We start from the raw sequence: 19,292 nt of genomic DNA on the forward strand, positions 1-19,292 counted from the left end.
TGTGGATGCGTGAATGCCTGTATATATCCAGATTTAGGCTAGTTAAGCTGGGGTTGTAAAGTTTGCGATGGTAAAGCGAATAAAATGCCATAAGCGAACTTTTGCTTGCTAGACTGAATCCGCTGATAGCGAAATACGTTTTTTTTTTTCGCGACTAAGCTGCCGGAATGAGTCTTAAATTTAAATCAATCTAAAACAAACAATAGGGCGGTGTAAGCACTCGAATTTTTGACAGAAGATCCGTTTTCCAATAAGTCGTTGGCCTTTTCTGTCTTAGTCTATGTGGTTACAATTGCGTTTCGAATAAGAATAAAAGAGTGGATACAAGAAACACATCGAAACAATGCGGACGCAGAAAAGGGTGGCATTGACGTTTGGCCAAAATAAAATGCGGAAGAGAGCTTCTACATTTAAATAACTTCTCGGCTTACCTGTCGGCTGCCCAAGTAATCGGCCATGTTTTGCATTTCTAATGCAGGCGGCGACGATGACATGAAACGATTTCGATAAAAAACTTTCCACTGGCAAACTAGCTAGTCATCTTGCGTAGGTAGTTCTATAGAAGATCCAGGGACACGAAGGGTTTCGCCCAAAAGAAGGAACACTGAAACTAGGCTGCAGCACTTGAAAAAAGATTTTTATCGTTGATGACAATCACAGATCGCTGTGACAAAGAATAGGCTTAGATAGTCTCTAATACGGAACAAAAGTGATAAGCAAGTGATACTTAGTCGAGGTGACACGCATCTTATTTTTCGATAGAAGAGAAAAGGTTCGGATCCCAAGAAAGTTTGCACTGAGATTTTTCGCAGAACATTTTTTCTCATAGTTGCAACGTCCCAAATATTACGGTATTTTGGTAGAATATTAAAATCTATTTTAGTTCGGTCTATTAGAATAGCGAAAGGCCTTCAAGCCAGTAAACAGGAACATAAAGAGATAGCTGCACCTCAAACCTACTCACAATAGTGAGCTTCTAGGGCTCAATGAAACTAGATATGCCATAAAGTGACATTGAGATGCATTCAAGAGCGCGTGCTATCAGGCGACAATAGCAGATGTCCATAAATCCTTCAGAGTCGCCTCTTGGTATGCCGCCGTCATCAAATCATTGACGATGATGAGGATAAGGCTAAGCAGAGCCAAGGCGATTGAACACGTTCACTGGTCCAATTGAATCGGACTGTCACGTTTCGTTAATCTTCATTGGCACAATCAAAGATAAGACGTAGCACAATGCATCTATTGCGTGTATCACTTTGGAGAATCACATATAGGACGTAATGATCACCTAGCTTTGATTCCAGGTATAGGGGGCAGTTCGTTCTGTGCTGAGAGACAGCTGTCTGACTAATGCCCAACAGTAAAAACATATGTAGAAGCCAGGCTTTGTCGATGGCTAAGGCTCTTCTGTGGAAACAAACTTTTACGGTGACTAAAGTCTTGGATCGGAACTCCCGTAACTCACAGATTCACATGGGTCTGGATCTTTCCGGTACTATCGATACCCACAGTACTAATTTTGCGATAACTGTTTCGTCTGGGCTGTCAATCCCCAGCAGGCATGAAGGAGTCGGTCAGAACTTGCACTGGTTTGGGTCCATGCGCGGTAGGACGATGGCCGTTGTAACTGATGGTCTGAGTTGGCCAGACCCATTTTTCCATACTATCTAACGGCAGTATGTTATTTACTGTCATTTCTCCACTAACTGAATTGCCGTAATGTTAAACGAGGTATTTTCACAATTACCTTCCCGATCTATGTCAGTTCATCCAATAATAAAGCACAGCTGATTTTAAACTCTAGTATTATCCGCACCGCAAGCAAAACGACCTTTCGACGTATAGATTTAATCATTGATCATGGGTCACATAGCTTAAAAATTATGCATTAGATTTCTATGCTTATTTTTCCCAACCCCATATTGTGCTATCACATCCAGTCGCTTCGCGTTCAAAATCGCTCGCCCTTTAAATCGTGGCCCTAGTCGATCGTAAATTTCCTTGTAGGATGTTCGCGGCACACAATGAAAGGCACACCAGTCGCTTGGTGTCGTCCTCAGGCCGTTGTGATTCGTGCGGCCCCCGTCTCGACGTTTTAGTTGTCGTAGTGGGCGTTCATAGCAGACAACAGATCAAGTACAGGGAAACTGTGCAGGGATGATTTGTGACATTTCAATTAATTCAAAATGAGAGTCTCATCGAGTCTTTCCGGATTCAGCATTAGAAGAAAGATTCAAAGGCGTTGCCATCTTGCAGACGTTAACGACATTTAAGGAGATAAAATTTTAAAACACATATAAATGGCTTGACAGAAGCGGCAAACCTATTACCGGGTCTACAGTGGAGCAAAGAGGATCTGATCAAACGCGGTCATCGAAATACGGATGTTTTTGTGATGTTCTCAGAGAATTGTCCTAAAAAGCTGCAAAGGCAACGCTAAGATGTCCTTTATAGAAAGATTTAAATCTTCACCAATGATATGAATATTTCTCTACTTGTCGCTGTTGACTTCCTTGCAAAAAATTACATTTTCTAATAGTATTTCAAACCACCAACAACAATAACAACAGCAAAAAGACAAGATTATTACGTTGTATACGTCTGCCACACGCACACCAGGACTCCACTTTCATTCTACCATATAATAAGAAATGCAATGTACATAGCCACTCGTACATTGTGACAGTTACCAACAGGATGTCCTAGATAAACTTTTCTTTTCAAGACCCGCCAATGCACGTAAGTACGCTCTCTTATTGAGCAGTTATCTTCTTTAGGTTGCTTTGCTTTTGAACCAGAGATCATTGTACTGCTCCTTTTTGTCTATACTGTCCAAGCGTTTACGGCGGTCTTTCAAAATTATAAGCAAGCTGCTTCAGAATTTTATTTAAATGGCCTGGCTTAGTGAACTTGAAGCTGTTTGTTTACAGAGATAAAATGACGATCTCCCTTTTTTTTTCGGTGTTCTGCAAAATGTCGAAAACGTTGTCGTTGGCGTACCCGCCGGTTTTCGCTAACAGCAAACATAACGTATTCGTCCACGTATAATTGTACGTCATATTAGTAGTACACTGATAAACTTTTGATAACGTTAGAAGAATTTTGTTTGGAAAATAAACCTTACCATGACGTAAGCAGAGTACAATGTTTTAGATTAGCATAACATCGCTGCATTCTGATGCGTTCCGCGTGAACTCCGTTCGGATAACCTGCTCGTATTCCAACCCATGTATATATAGGCCTCTCTCCCTCCATATATATTGTCATAAGAATGTCAGCTATACTACACTGGTGTCGAAAGACGACCAGTTTTTGTAAAAGCATATAATACTTTTGCCACATTCGCAGCCAGAGGCCCCATGTTTTGATTCAAAATTCATCTGTCGGCGTTTCCTTCCGACTATCTAATTAGTTACTGTCAGCCACCTAGCTAGACTGGCTTCATTCATTACAAATACTCGATTGGAACTACATATACTCTTTTCCGCATCGGCATTTTCTGCCGTCGGATCCAATGGTGCACTCCTTGTTAGGGTTCGAAGAATGACTGAAAATTGGAGCGTTCGTGCATGTACGTTCGTACGCAGGCGTAACGCGCGATATGCCGAATCACCGAAAGACGATGACAAGGGCAAGCCTGAAAAAAATGTACCCATTCATAGTACTGGATAAAAACGCGCACATATAAACAAGTAGAATCCTTAAAGCTGTAGATATTCTAAGACATATAGATAAATGTCGATTGGCTTGACATTTTCAGGTCACAGGCTTTTACTTGCCGGCGTAAATAAACAGATACCGTACTTAGACTGTATCTATCGGAGTCGAATTCTTATTAGTATTACTAGTCAGGATTTGCGTGTCCGACTTCGCCGATGAGCGAGGTTTCCACCGGAATACTATATTATTATGACACAGGGCGTACAACAGACGAAAAAGTTGCATCAAGTTAATGAATGAATAGCTAGAAGTAATATGAACATAGGAAAAATCATGGCTGGCGAGATCGAAACACCTTTTATTGTTAGTGCTATAATAGCGTTTATAGAAAAATACGACCAGACTCCGGTATTGGTAGGGAGGACAGCATGATACGGTCGGCGCGACTTCGTACGTGTACATTGGGAATCGAAAGCGAAATGGTTTGTAATAGCGGTAGCCACCATCTCAGAAAACTGAAGTAAAAACACACTTAAATTTTTTTCGCGAATTGTGCAAAGGTCACTCACTCACTCACTTAATAACGCTGTTAAATGCTCAGTGATCAACGCTAGGTTGAAGTATGTCGAGAAACAAGTTTTACAAATGTAGCTTGCGTAACCTTAACAAAAATTTTTTCTTCGACAACAAGGACCTCTATACGTAGCCATGACACGTCCACTTGGGTGTATCTAACGATCTTATATAATCGCACATAGTTAGTCCTGTCTCGCATCGGGAATATATTACTACACGTCTAGATAATAAGTAACCGTGAAGAAAACCACAACGCCAATTAGCGTTTGCATATTACCCCCTGCCCTGCCCCTTGTACTACAACAAGTATGAGACATGGCTCGTCTGATCGTATGGTTTACTCCATTTAATGATGGCTGGTGTCGCCAGCAGAACGAACTACAATACATATAAACCGTAAAGCAGTTGAACTGCGACTCAACGCTACACAGCAATCAAACGAAAATGATGAGCTTCAATTTCGTCAGTGTCTGGCTTTTGAGCTCTGCTTCAGAAGTACGTCATCTTTCTTTCGGCGTCCACAGAGATGCTCTAGCGCCTTCGCTACACATACGCTGTCAGTACGCTAACAGACGGACATCGTTGCTACAATAGAACTCTATGATTATTCGACGAACCGGAGGAACGTTGCTATTTGGCTTTGTTGGTTGTTGAAGTTGCTATTGATAAATGTCATATGCGGATATGCGTATTTTTTAAACGATATGCGACTAGTTCTCAATGAATATCAATGACGGCCTATGGCCGATCTACAACGTTTCTAGCGAGATGAGCATCTCCTCCCTTTATTCGCGTGAGATTGATTGAGCCGTGGTTTACTTCGTTCGCCAATAAAACCACAATACACATCGGTGCCACTCCCACACCATCAGTAAAGTAACAACGGCAATGGCGCACACGAAATCGTTCCTTTGTTGGTTGCTGGTACTTGGAAATTGTCTATAGCTGGGGTTGTTCCCCTGGTGCTTTCTGTTTATGCTTAGACAAGTTATTGCTTAGTGACATATTCTGTTCTAAAGATTTTTCTGGCAACCCCTGCTAGGCGAAGCAAAAGCAGGGATGTCGTAGTACCTAAAACATCGTTTATTTTAAACGACTACTGTTTACAGTCAACGACTAGACAAGAGTAGTGAGCACTGCTTCGAACCATTAAGACAAGCGGCAGTTGAGTAAAACTAAAGGCGAAAAAGCCATGGGAAATGAACGTGTGCAGACTTTAAGCTTTACCGTATTTCTACCTGCTAAGCTTAACAGATCTGCTTGGAGCATTGATGTGTTGGAAATGAATTTCTCTACAGACCAGTTACGCGCAATGGTCGAAGACGACAGAGAAGCCAAGTTTCGCTCTGTATTTCTCAAATGCAACAAGCTTGGCTTCCATTTGACATCGATGGGCCAACAGTATCTGAGGCCGTCTTGTGTAAACAGTTGTCTATACGTGTTGTAATGAAAGATTACGCCAGCTGAGTAGTAGCGTTCAAAAGCATTTCGAACATCGGTACATTTGGAAATCGATTATCGACTCAGTTAAGCCTTCATTGATAATAGTATCTTACAAAACAGTTCCGTGCAACAATCAACGTGAAGTCGCTTGATTTTTGAATACAGAGTTTCTCCGGACTAGGAGTAACATGGAGCCACCTCGAATGGTCAAGAGAAAAATTTCGGTAGCAAACGCTATCATTGTATAGCCCAGGCTGCGTAGCAATCCACGATTCTTTCGCACGTGTTTGTACAATGAAGGGTGCGTCGGTTTAATGAACAGTATGTTTTACGAATCTCGAGATGGCAACTTCTAAATATCTATGTAGCAAGCGGAAGTCATTTGGAAGGCAGTGACTCTTTTTCTTTCAGAATACACCTAGTATGTGCGTTTCAATAGGTTTTATGACATGAGCTCGAAGCCTGTAAATCTCTACGGGTCACCTTGATAGGCGCTCGATACTTGAGCATTCAAGAACCCATCATGACCTGTTATGACGAAATGCTCGGCAATCATTCTCATCTCATAGTTTCAGACCTACCGTTTAAGACGTAAAAAACCTGAATGATCAATTAACGACGTTTTTCAGGATACAATTAGTCTAGTTTGTAGGACCAAATGAACCTAATGGTACTTTACGATGGATCAGTGTTGCAACATCGGAGTTCTTCTCGCAACTAACTCAAAGCAGACAACTCATCGTTAAACACAAATCACATCGTTTACGAAGCGCGGAATTGTTCTTTAGTGTTTCGTGAAAAATGCAGTTTTTGATATCTGGCTTTATCTGCGTTCTGCGCTCTGCCAATATCATAATAAAGCACTGCAAAAGACAGTGTAGAAACTAGCACGGAGTTGTTTCCAAAGGTCGGAATGGAGCTAGCAGTAGAAGCTGATACAGGGACCAAATACGAGAGCCCGAATCAATACTGCTTACTGGTGGATGTGATTGATTTGCGCACGCATGCACAATTTAACTTTATTCGTCGTATTTTTACTAAGAAAAATGAAATATAACAGTTTCGGTGTGACATTCAACAGACGGTAGTAAAGTACCTGAGGAAGTATATTCTTCAGTACAGCTCGTGTCATTTCGTTTTGGGATTACATACTCCTATTATAAACTATGACCGGATAGCCACTGTGGCTGACAAAGCATTTGTTGATGATTGCTGGTTGTTACAATGGCTATGATTGTGATCATAGTACGTTTGGCTTTCAAAAAGCGGAACGTTTTATTCTGATAGGACTATCGTTAAAAAAAAATAAATACGAATGAGTTCTGTTTAGCATTATGAGGTTGTTTTTCTCGTTGAGTATTGCCCGAATTACGCTTCATAAGTTATATGGATCTACATGAGTAGATAATTAGGATTTGCCGCTGCTACGAAGTTACCCTTGACTCGTTCCTTCGAATGCAAAATGAAACGTGTAATGTCTCGCCTCAGTGAGTTCAATATGCCCCTTAGAGAATTTGATCGCTACCATGCATCAGGGGGCTTCATGAACGTTGACTAGGCTTTTCATCTATCGAATTATAGGTTTGTCTAGGTTTTTTGATCGCTTTCTGTCTTCGTATTTTATAGCTTCTGGACTATAGGACGCTAAATAACCGTAATAAAATCATCTGGTTCTTTATTAATTTCGTCGGTTGCCCCGTTCAATAAAGAGCAGATATTTTCACTTTGGTTGTGAAGTTGATGAAGATTATATTTTGTCTTTGCTGGAAATTATCGGTTTCTATATTATTGGTCTCAATCACTAGAATATCACTCTATTCGAAGACGTAATCAGTCACATTGATGTTTTGGGGTAATGTCATTTTAATGGTTGGTCTGACCTAGAATGGAAGAATCATTATCACTACGTGAATCACTTAATTGAATAAACGAAACGCTCCCCTACGAACAATGCGATATTGGCACCATTTAGCATCATCGAAAGCCAGGCATCTGTATTAACGGCGAAAACATCGAAATCTTACAAATATAGTAAGATAATCCAACTATACAACAAGTTTTTATGGATCAGTTGAGTTGTTAAAGACCTTCAGGGATCTAAATCGGTTCCATGGTTCCACAAGTGTATATATCAATCAGCAAAGATCATACGTCTGGGAGAAACACATTAAGTACCATTTCAACCGGTGTGTCAGTAAGGTCTCCTCAGGTGGAGTCGATGAAAAGCCGTCAGCCCCAAAATGATTTATCTCACCATAAGCACTAAAGCGTATAAAAATTGTTTCTAGCTACAAAATGGCTTGGATACGAGTAAAGGGTAACGAATATTTTAATGCATGTCAAGGACAGTATGAGCTCGCAGTCGCCAAACCTATTGCTAGTACACTTGCGCACAGACTGACTGCTCAAGGGAGAACACGAAATGAGGCTGTGTATGCGGTCTTATGCTTTTTATTAAGCTAGCTATAAATACGTATTGTATATAAATATCCAGCCCTCTTAGTATAGACATTTACGGACTTTCAATGACAAACCGCGTAAGCCCTTATCGGGTACGCGGCATCACCATAGACGCCGCGTACGATTATACCCTTCAATTGGTCTGTCCGTATTAAGGGAGAATGGATATGTGTGCAACATTTCCAGCGAAATTAGCATTCAAATGAGGCAACAAAGCATAGGAGGTACGTCAGTCATTCGAAGAAAAACAAATTTGTAACAGCGGCACCTTCATAGCATCTCTATATTGCTATACCATAGTGTCACATGTGCATTCAAAGATTGAACACTGACTTGTCGCATCTTGTAAAGATGATTTTTTTCCACGGTGGCGCGCTTTCAAAGCCTCAGACCTACTTTTAGTACACGTGCTCGGCCTTTTGTCTCACGATCCATTTCCGTTCATCGTTAGAGAGAATCATATCGAAATCATTGGCGTGCAAAATTTAAAAAAACATCGGGAAACTAGACTGAATGATTAACGAAAAATGCCTGATTAGTACCATGTGCGTGATACTACTATTGACATTTAAAATACTGCACGAGGACTTCTGGTAGTCGAGTACCGACTGGTGGTCTGCATCTCGATTATTTCTGAACCTATCTTCTTTTGGCGATAATACTCAACAGAAGATACAGGGAGGGCAATAGGCATAGACCCTCGGTAAACGAGAACCTGTGACTTTGTTTGGTCAGCAAACCTGTCAGAATCGAATTTAGATGCGTACATTGGGTTAGAAAGACGCGCAAACAGATGTATGGCAGATTCAACAGGATACAGTGACGAATGCAATTTTCACACCACCGGAAGGTCATACACATTAGTACTTTCATAACACCCGCGCATATTCAGTACTATAGGAAAATGGTGCGCCCTATTATAAACCCGCTCTTTCTTGTTACAGTTCACAAACCTCGTACTACAACAGACGCTGGACTAATCTTCAGAGACGGCCGACGTCTCAATACGTTACGTTAGTCGAGTCGGCTTCGGGAATGGATGCTGCCTTTAATCGCTGTTATATTTTCAGGATGCACGCTCATATCGGCTGCCGGTACATCGTATAGCGTCGCGGACAGAAAATCAGCACGTTTTCCGCTACTTCAACACACGTGAAATGAAAACCCAACCCTCGAAGTAGTTCAAGTAATTTGCTTCACGCAATCTATTGCGTGATCCGCACTAATCAGGACAGGAATGATAAAATGCTTTGCTTTTTCAACGTACGCATACACAAATGGGATTGCCTGCCCGTAGAACATCCGTATTTCATTAATCGTGTGCCGCATAAAATAGGAACAAAGTCATATAGATGTGGCGCGCTTGAACCTCAATATTTTAAACCTACAAGATTTCAAATTAATTGCCCTTAAGCCTTCCAACATTTTTTACCAAATCAAATCTTCGTAACAAGTACGTTTTTACCAGAATATGATACACGATGGTCGCTGCTGGCCGTTATACTTTGAGCGCCGAAGGCTATCATTTCAAAATGACCAAAATTCACAGTTTTTATAAAGGAGAAAATCTATTTACATGATTCGGACTAGTGACAGAGTGCTGATGATAAAATCAGCAATAATCGCTTCGTTTTTATAGGGTTGATGTACTGCTCGCGCCGGCGGTAACTACTAGGAAGGGCGAACGTAGCTTCGGCGACCCGTCAGATTTACTGCTCACACAGCATCAACATAGTAAACTTGGCGATCTGCTCGTTGACTCATCGTGGCAATTGCCGCAACATCTCTTCTTCGAGCTAATATTGAGGAGAATGTTGCTGACGAAACGTCGGATAGGTTTGTATAAGTAGCAGACTGCTATTGATGTTAGCCAGAATAGTTCAATAGATGTCTGCGTCGTACACTCTAGGGCTTTTATCGACAGAATCACCAACGAACAGAGGGGGATTCGTCCAATCAGCAAAAAAAGGCTTTGCGAACGCTTATTTAAATGAACGTCTGCTCGGTGCCTACTGCGTTTTAACAGAAGTCCAAGTTGTATTCTTATATAGAACACCTTACGTGTTCTATATAAGAATACAACTTGGCGACCCGCATCCTGTTACTAACATAGTAATTATAGCTATATAGTCAGCAGCAGGGCATGGAGTTGTGACCTTAAATGGTCATGTGCAAGCCTCATTTTGATGCGGTTTAAAGGTTCTCTACTATAGAAGTGATTTGATGAAACCGCGTAGGGTTTCGAAGAGATTTCGCTAATCAAAAATAAACCTAGTATAGATTAAAGCAAAAACTATTATAATTAGTTTAGGTTGGCCCGTCTAGTGTTACCGGGTTGTTATCCTTTAACTAGCAAAAAAAATCACTATCCACAGATGCTCAATCGTATATTCCGTAGAGGCCTAGTCACTCGCTAGCTGTGGACACTGTTTGCCAAATCGACTTGTCTTTTGTCTCAGCTAAATTTCCTGTCCTTTGGTTTGTCTATGGTTCTCTTTTACTACTTTAACGCCATTGGCTACAAGGACGATTATTCCTCTGATGACATAATTTGTCCGCGAGATGAGATATTTTACGACTAATAAACACGTGTGCTTTGTTTCTGGTTGTACTATAACTAACGTCTTCTCTTCCATTCTATTATTCGCATTTGATCGTCTCTTAAAAAACGATAACGATTCCGCGTTCCTTAAAGATGTTGGAGGCTTTATCTGGGGCATTACATTAATCAGTGGTGGCATTTTTGTTTTGCGCAGCAATGGCCCTTTTTCAGCTCTAATGCGCTTCCCCTGCGTTACAAATCAAGCAGGGCGTACCAAGCGGTCACCAGATCTGTTCCGTTCAGAGGAGGCGCATTGTGCTAGAGTTGCTAAAATCGGTTTACCAGGCCCAAACCTAATTTGAACCCTTTCTAGGCGCCTATTTTTCCCCTGTTTTTTTTTTGGAGCAGAAAGTTTTCTCGAAAACATTCCTTATCTTTTTCTCTCCATTACATTTTCTCATTCCACTTTTCTTCTTCATACTGAACTTGTTCTTCAGTCTACGGTTTTCATTCTCCCCTTGACCTCATTACCTTTTCCTTCGTGTTTTTCTTTTATCCTTGCTCTGTTCGTCCTTGGACGTATAGTTGCGTGTGGTTTTAGGTGTGCGTCTATATAAACATTTTTAGCATATTCTCTGAACAATAAGTTTAGAAGAATCAGGAAGATTTGCCTGCCAGCGTTTCAGAACGATAATGGTTTGATCTCGACGATCTCGTTCTTGAATAGTGCAGGATAGCGAGGCTATCGATGCCACAATGCTGCGACTATAACAATAGAAAGGCGGTGGACAACACTGACGAGGTGAGGGAAAGCAGTCCTGCAACGGGTGGAGGAGTCTTTCCTTCGGTTTCGTCAGTTCTGCTAACGTCAGATGCAAGCTAACGTAGCGATGATATAAGTAGAACGATGGGCGCGGCAGAACCCGCATATATACAGAGAAGCAACAGAGGCACCGTGCGTGGGAGACGAAGGGAACCCCTGCAACCAACCCTCTCTCCATCTCTGTGTCGGTGGGTGAAGGTAACGATGACGTCACTGCAATCTAGATATGGGTAGCAGACGCGGCCATAAAAGACAACAAGCGGGCCATACAGCCGCTGCCTCCCTGCTCGCAGCCAGTTCAACTGTTGGCATTGAATCAACTGCCCGAGTGAGAGAAGGGAGTCACAGAAGGACACTATACTGAGACACGTTCATAGTATTCCTTGTACGACCGGCAAGGTCATACTGCAGACGGCGCAGTTATAAAATCCATATCAAAAAAAAAAAACAGCGAGATCTAGCTCTTTCTGGCGGAATTTTTTACATTCGCATCTCTCTATGAAGGGAGAACCGCAGAGAACTGAACAGAACTGCAGGTTAGTTCCAATGATAGGAGAAGAAACGCGAAAACGATTCACAGCATCACCTGGTGGTCGCAAACTGGCCGGTGTTGGCCTCATTTTGGAGATGGCCGAAGGCCAGCAATCTCCGTATTTTTTCTTGCTTTATTTTGGCAGACGACGTAAGCACGCAAAAAGATTAAATAATTCAGTTTAATCAGTATGTTGTAAGCGTATAAATTTACATATTCCATATAAGATGCCCACGGACATCCTACAAAGCTTGGAAAATGAATACCAATGAACCAGTAACGGCCGACAAAAGATAATGCTCTTAACAGAGTAGTATGTTTATGTTCGTGTTATTGACAGGAATCACTCGAGGAACATCATAGTCCCGTGAAAGTTCAGATTATAATATGGGTTCACTATATTGAACGTATTCGCGGCTCATATCGGTAAAGACGATGGCTAAAAAACATAAGCACTGCTTGAATGCGAAGGGGGGCACGTGAGCTTGCTACAGATTCATGTCACTTGGGAAGGGGCTGGAGCTTAAGACCTGTGCCCTTCGGGTCGCCGGAGAGACGGCAAGACGCCCTTAAGCGAAGGAAGTATAGGCGTCGCTCGAGTATCTCGACCTACTAAACTTCACTCTGCTAGAATGAGAGATACTTTCACCTGGTTTTCAAACTCGTCGTATCTTGTAAACCTTTAGATGCCAATAAAATGCAGCCGATGCAAACGACCGCAATGCTATTATACGGCGAATGTATGAAACGATCTTGTCAGATGTATTTTATTCAGCTGTTGTAGAAGTTAGCGTCAGTAATGTCGCTAATTTATACACGAGTCATAAATTGCATATTAGAGAACGTGTACAGTGAGGAGGTAGTCGCCACGATGCATTCTCTGTGAACGGCCATGATTTCGGGCATACCGAATTTGTATGATTTTCAATCTATTGAATTTAGATGACATGCGTATGCGTCGCGAAATTGAGCTGTAGACTTTTAAGCTCTAGAGCACTCTTAAATGTATCATATTATTTCCTCTACTCTTCATGTGTAATCTTCACTTGAAAATCTTCAAACAAGTTTATCCGTTTAGCACCTGAGCAACAGTTGCAGATCGGTCGGTATGATGCTTCAGTAGATAGATCCCCTGCTGGTTACCATTTGTCAGTCAGTGCTTTAGCACTGATCTCATCAGCTCTGATTCTCTATGCTTTGTCGGACAATATGTTCATTCACAAGAGTGAAACTGACAGAAAACTCAGAATTCGCTTCCGTCATCTGTTTCAAATGCCACCCAACGGCCATCTGGAAGCCGCATAAGAATAATAACTGTTTATCGAAAATGTTCCAAACATCTGCCGGCCAAAGATGCAGTTCTACTACGCGTAATCTTTTTTGATACCGCTAGCCTACTATGGCCTTTCCGTAGTTAGCGGTAAGTTGGTCGTCTACTGGCTGGCTACGAGCAGAGAAGGCAAAGACGGAACAGATTCTTGTGAGTAGAGCGCATCCGTGAATGATTACGAATCGGACCTAGCGTCGTCTTCTCTCTTTTCTACTATAGTGCAGCAGCGACGCCACAGAAAAATAGGATTGGCTCACAGCGATTTCTAGGGAATCTCCAGCAGAACGAATAAAAGAAGACACTGGCCGTATTATGTTTACTAAGCTGAACATGCTTCCTCTTTTAATACTAGCATAATGTCTAGAGCAGTAGGAAAAACATATCTATTGCGGTGTCACATGAGTATGTCGCTAAATAAAAACAGCCTTTTTCTTAGAAAAGGTAACTAATACAGCGACTGCTATGTTCCCATAGACGTTCGATAGGAACCGTTGAGCCGTAAAAAGAGAATATTACGCCATGACAACAATTCAGGACAACGAGTTCCTAAATGGTATCAACAGTTAGCCATCGACAAACGAAAAATTAGAAGAGATCAACTCGTGAACAAAAGCGGCCACTGCCCATAAGGCAATGTTAAAACTGTCGCGTAAGAAATAAAGGATAATTAAGTTCTCCAAGCTTTTGGAGTATGGTCGTGAACCGAATTTTCGTTGAACAGAACTCGATCATATTGAAAACATCCTCATATTGGTTCCTTCAATGCTGTATCTACACTATATACGCTAGCACCATATAAATAAAAATAAGTTAGTGTGTGTGCCGTTAACGGAATTCTAAGAGGCGAACTGTTGCACGTATTTGTATGTTTATTTTTCGTAAGTTTATTTCTTTGGTAATATCTGACCAAACACCTTGCGCCAATAGACTTGGTATTCAATGAGCGTTGCGAAACTCATTTCGGTTACCCGTCGTTTCTGCCGTATGTAGATATTTTCTTTTTGGTCAAACTTACCAAGAACCACAAATTGAGTGGCGTGCCGATCTCTCGAATTCCTGGCGTCTTCTACCTCGCACTCGTATCTACCCCCATCGGCTTCAATCACTTGTTGAATCTGCAGTACACTTAAGTCTGTCAACTGCCGAAGCTGGACACGGGTTCCGCTGCGAATCAGATGTCCTTCATGGAACCAACGAAACTCAACGGGAGGCACACCACTGACGAGGGCACAGACAGCAGTTAAGTTCGAACCGACAGCTGTGGGGTGAATGCTAAACGCCTGGATGCGGGGACCTGTAGTGGAGAGAATGCAGAATAACAGAAAATATCGTAATAAGTAACTGTAATTTTGCTATGGAGAGTACCGTGTGTGCACTCAATCATGTAACGGCCACTCAGTCAGTTCAAGCCCCAACTTACTCGTCCATTCTCCTATGGTCTAAACATATCTAATCATATGATCTGGGAGGTCCATTTTTCCCTATTTTTATCTATTTTCTGCATTGCATAGTATATACAAATTCGAGTCATATAGAACCAATCTACTTTAAGTGGCATAGAAAAACGACATCCATGCCCGTCTAGACAACTGAGCCGACCACAGCAGCGTCTGATAAACACGTGACTTGTAAGCATTGTGAAAGAACATCATTATAATACTTTGTTGATTGTCGCGTAGGAGTAGAAGCGAAAAAATCCCACCCAGCCAAATATGCGCGTACGATTTTACATCATCTCGTGATGTCGTTTGCGCTGCCACCATCATCCACATAATATTCCTCTCTTGAGGCCCACTTTTTTGAAGTCATTCGCCTACTCCTTGATCAGCCGTCGTGACCGTTTGGGAATGATTTGTTGGAGTAGAAAGTAGCGAATAATAGTTTGGGTTGCTTATAAAGCTTTTGTTGTTTCTACCTATGTTATCCCATTTTCTTTTTTTGGACAGATTCATTGGGTTTGCTAACTATAAGCCAAGTTTATGAGAATCTGCGAAGGTGTTTCGAGGGAGCAAGTATCACTGAACTACCCAAATGTAAATATGTTCATTAGAATATGATCGTAAAGCACCACTATATGCCGCTGCATTTATAGGCGAGAACGAGTTTGGCGCCCAAAACAAGTATTATTATTACATATGTATATATTCGTTGTATACTTGTCGCATGTAAATAAAATTCGATTTTTTTCTGCCCGTGCGGTCTTCGAGGACCGGATGGGAGTTCTCTAATCTTTTGATGTCCAAATGTGAATACGTTTTGCCGTCTGTATTTTTCAAATCTGAACATCAGTCAGCACCATTCAATGCCTACCTCTGCAATCGTACGAACCGAAGCAGGAATTGCCAAATAGTGGATTGATGATTCAGGGCAGTCGGATGCTTGCGTCCTTTTACAGTTTTTAGGGCAATTGCAGTTCGATTCTTTCATGCATATTATTAGTGCGACAAACGAGACGATACTCAGGCTTCCGAACACGTGTGTACGAGGGTATAACGGCGTGTGCCAGCAAAGCAGGCAAACGTAAGAGAGGTAACACGTTTTTTGTTCCGTATTGTCCTGTTTTTTTTTTTCTTTTTGACTCTAAGCTGAGTTTCCTTTACAGCAGCAGATGAAAATTGATCCTCTCGCTGTGTTATTGATTACCCTTGCTTTTGTTGTCTAAGCAATGTCTGTCACCGCACCCTCTCGCTGACAAAAGCAGTGTCGGCGGGTCCTGCGAATTCTTTTCTGCGTTTTTACCATATGTGAATAGGCTCTGATATCGCTAATGCCCGGTTCATTTTTCGGTCGTCCTCTAGGTAAGCCTACCAGCATCACAGCAGGTAGTTAGCTAAGCAGACAGACAGCTTCTTTCTTAAACCTGGGTTCTATCGGGTGTGTCATACAGCTCCCAGCTTCTATTCTACAGTTAATGTCTATTAGCCCTGTCCCTTGCACCCAATTTCTTTGTTGGCCGCCAAGCAAGCAGGTTACAAAATAACCTCCTCACAAGTCCTTGACTGGCTCGGCCGCTCGCACTTCCCCCATTTATTCGGGTGCTCGGGGTCTAGCTGCCGGTTCCTCAGCCTGTGTCCTCAGCAGCTAACGACTCGGCGTTGGTGAAAGCTTCAGAGGCGAAAGAGTGGCTGCGTGCTCCTAGGACTCCATCCCGTAGAGAACACTCCAGCCCAGACCCACCCGCTATCATGCTGCTTAGTTTGGAAATGTATATTTACGGTTAACGGATGCAAAACACTGGGATAGGTGATGATTCGCTGGCAGTACAATTGCCCGATTATAGATAGTCATACGGGCAGTGAAGAGCAATAACATCCGGCCAAGCAATATTTGCGATCACCGAAATTCTGCTCGAAAAAACTGACAATCTTGCACAGTTTCATACTTTAGCGCCTATGCTTTTAGCGCTATAAACGGATAACTCTGTCATGTTTGATGGTAAATCTTATTATAAGTAATGTGACCAATAAATTTCGAGCTATTTGAATAGACTCAGGTTGATTTTACATTAATTATACCAGCTCACTCTGAAGAATATGCGCATAAAAAAAACATAACAACTTTCTAGTATAGAACAGATCTTCTCTTTTCCGTTAGCCATGTAATGCATTGCCTGTCGACTAGTCGAAATGTATGTGAAGATTTAACCATTTGTGTACTAACGCCTCATTTTTTATATGAAAAATCATAATGGCGTTGCGTATCATCAAGTCTATTTGCTGCACTTCAAGCAGTTGATATTAATTAACGAACTATTTACGTAATTACATTCCGTTTCACGTATGTTTGAAATTATTCCCTTTTCTAGGCCATGATTGGTTACACTCAGGACCTTTTGCTACTCGTAAATTCGGCAGGCTGCCGGTTAACAATGTTGTCAGTCCGCCGTCTCAAGCGATTACGTTCATCTGGGCATGCGTGCGCACGAAGCTATCAGCTTGATATCATTAGAAAAAGCTTCTATTGTAACAGGTCTTTCAGGATTGTAAAAAGCGGATCTGGTATAATTTTCCCTGTTTAAGTAGAATACTCCATCGTATACGCGTCACCGTATTACGTGTCGATATATCCGGATATGGATAAAGCAACGGCTGTAGCCGTGCATTGACGATGCTTTTCGACGATACCTGCGTATCTTATGTGCCAATGTCGTAATAGCTAATTCATGGAGAGCGGATCCAACAATCTCCATAATCCCTTTTTTGAGGTTTGCAGCAGGTGGACCCGTTTTCCGACTTTTTCCGTAATTTTGCGGGTAACATCTGAGCATTGACTGAAGCTGAAGGAGCTGCGGCTAGGTCTTCGTATCGAGCGTTAAACTTTATGGAACAGGAATTCAGGGCTATAAGATGACAAACTGGTACAGAATCATTGGTAACTGTTGCTGTAAGGACTCCATACATAAAATCTGCGGCCGCGTCTGAAGTGTTGCTTGCGAATAATAGCTGGACAACTGCTAAATAGGAGGTTCCATAGGGGCTTAGTCGTAGTCCTATATAGTTAAAGCATGGAAAGTATAGCTTATTTTTTGTTACTGTTGATTACGTTTGCTTTCTCCGAGAGAAAGATGATATGAAAGTTACGTTTTAATTAAAACTAAAAACCTCACGTACATAGTGTATATGTTCTTATATGTAGATTATAATTAATTCGAGTAACTAGTTGGAGATCACTTATTTAAACTAAATCTTGATTTTCACTGTGTACGTTAAAATTGGGAATGATAAATAAATGTGATAGAAGAGAAGTAGACCTTATTTTTTTCCTCTGGTTTGACTGGTAAAATATTTTGTTATTCTAGGAGGGAGCTCTAGGAAGGCCGATCACGATCATATCGAGTATGTTAAGAGAGGACCATGATTAAATAGATGGAGCAGCTCGATTGTTCGTCTTTCTGCGCTTGGCAGTCCCCTATGATCCGCGCTAAATGTTTTACGTTTTGTGCTGCTGGTAGGCAATGTTTCAAACGGGTGGCGCTCTTCACGAAGTGTGAAATAAAAATTTACATCCCAAAGGTGGCTGAACTAAAACTTCAAGTACTACTTGAAGTTTTATACAGTCTAAGTTCATCCGTTCTGACAAAGGATCCTAGGCCACAGAAATCGGTCCTCCAATTATTTTTTCATTAATACAAAATATGTACATGAGTATGCTAAGCTTGTGCTAACGACTTCCCAGACTCACCAGTATCCAGGTACTGCTTTATAGGCAAACGTATTATCTCGATTTGAATTGCTTCAAGTCCCGCTTACGATAACGACGACAATAATACACCAATCTTAAGAAATTCAAAATGAATAGTTTTATTTGGTGATATATACATATTTTTCTTTTCATAAACATTTCTATTTTTTGCTCTGGCCTCGTGTATCGTATAATTTCTAAAACTTATCTTCGTGTATTTCCATTAACTCCTTAGGACGCACTCTTCCCTGTAACAGAAAAACAACTAAGGGCGTGATGGAGTAAGTCTAAAGGCAGAAAAGGTTCGCAATGTTTCAGATCAGGCTTAACGTATCTGTGTCAAACGATCGACATCCTTAACATTCATAAAATGGCGCACAAGATTCGCAAAGATATCACAAGACACTGGAACCAAGCTTGTATTGTAGCCTACAAGTACATCCTATAATAGTACTGTTCCTTTATACAGAAGGATTATCGAAGGCGCACCTACATATCATATACCTTTTTGTGTTTATTTTTTTGCTATTTCGCCTCCGTTTGCTTGTTTCTTGAGACATGGACTTGGTTTGCAACAAATTTCTCACGCTATCGGTCCTCGATTCGTTAGTAATGCTCTCTTTCAGTCCCGTGCACCTTTGTGCCTTTTTTCCTATTAGCTGAATCAGACCTATTATGTTATCACAACATCATGGATTCTATTATTACTCTCGCCAGCAATTAGTAAATGTTGCGGGAGAAG

At 41.5% G+C, this 19,292-nt stretch overlaps 1 protein-coding gene across 34 annotated transcripts in view; it reads right to left on the bottom strand.

Annotated features, from left to right (window-relative positions):
* Positions 1-19,292, bottom strand: part of LOC111246975 (cell adhesion molecule Dscam1-like) — a 146,202-nt gene that overhangs the window by 29,081 nt on the left and 97,829 nt on the right. For 2 of the 34 annotated variants that reach the window (XM_086982532.1, XM_022797448.2), the window contains one exon: positions 14,385-14,663. The exons of the other annotated variants lie outside the window; for them this stretch is intronic. In XM_086982532.1, coding sequence (XP_086838658.1) covers positions 14,385-14,663 — 279 coding nt within the window. The remainder of the gene's footprint in view (positions 1-14,384; positions 14,664-19,292) is intronic. 34 annotated transcript variants of the gene reach the window in all.

The sequence above is a fragment of the Varroa destructor genome, unplaced genomic scaffold (genome assembly GCF_002443255.2).
Source record: "Varroa destructor unplaced genomic scaffold, Vdes_3.0 BEIS01000003.1, whole genome shotgun sequence".
NCBI lineage: Eukaryota > Metazoa > Arthropoda > Arachnida > Mesostigmata > Varroidae > Varroa > Varroa destructor.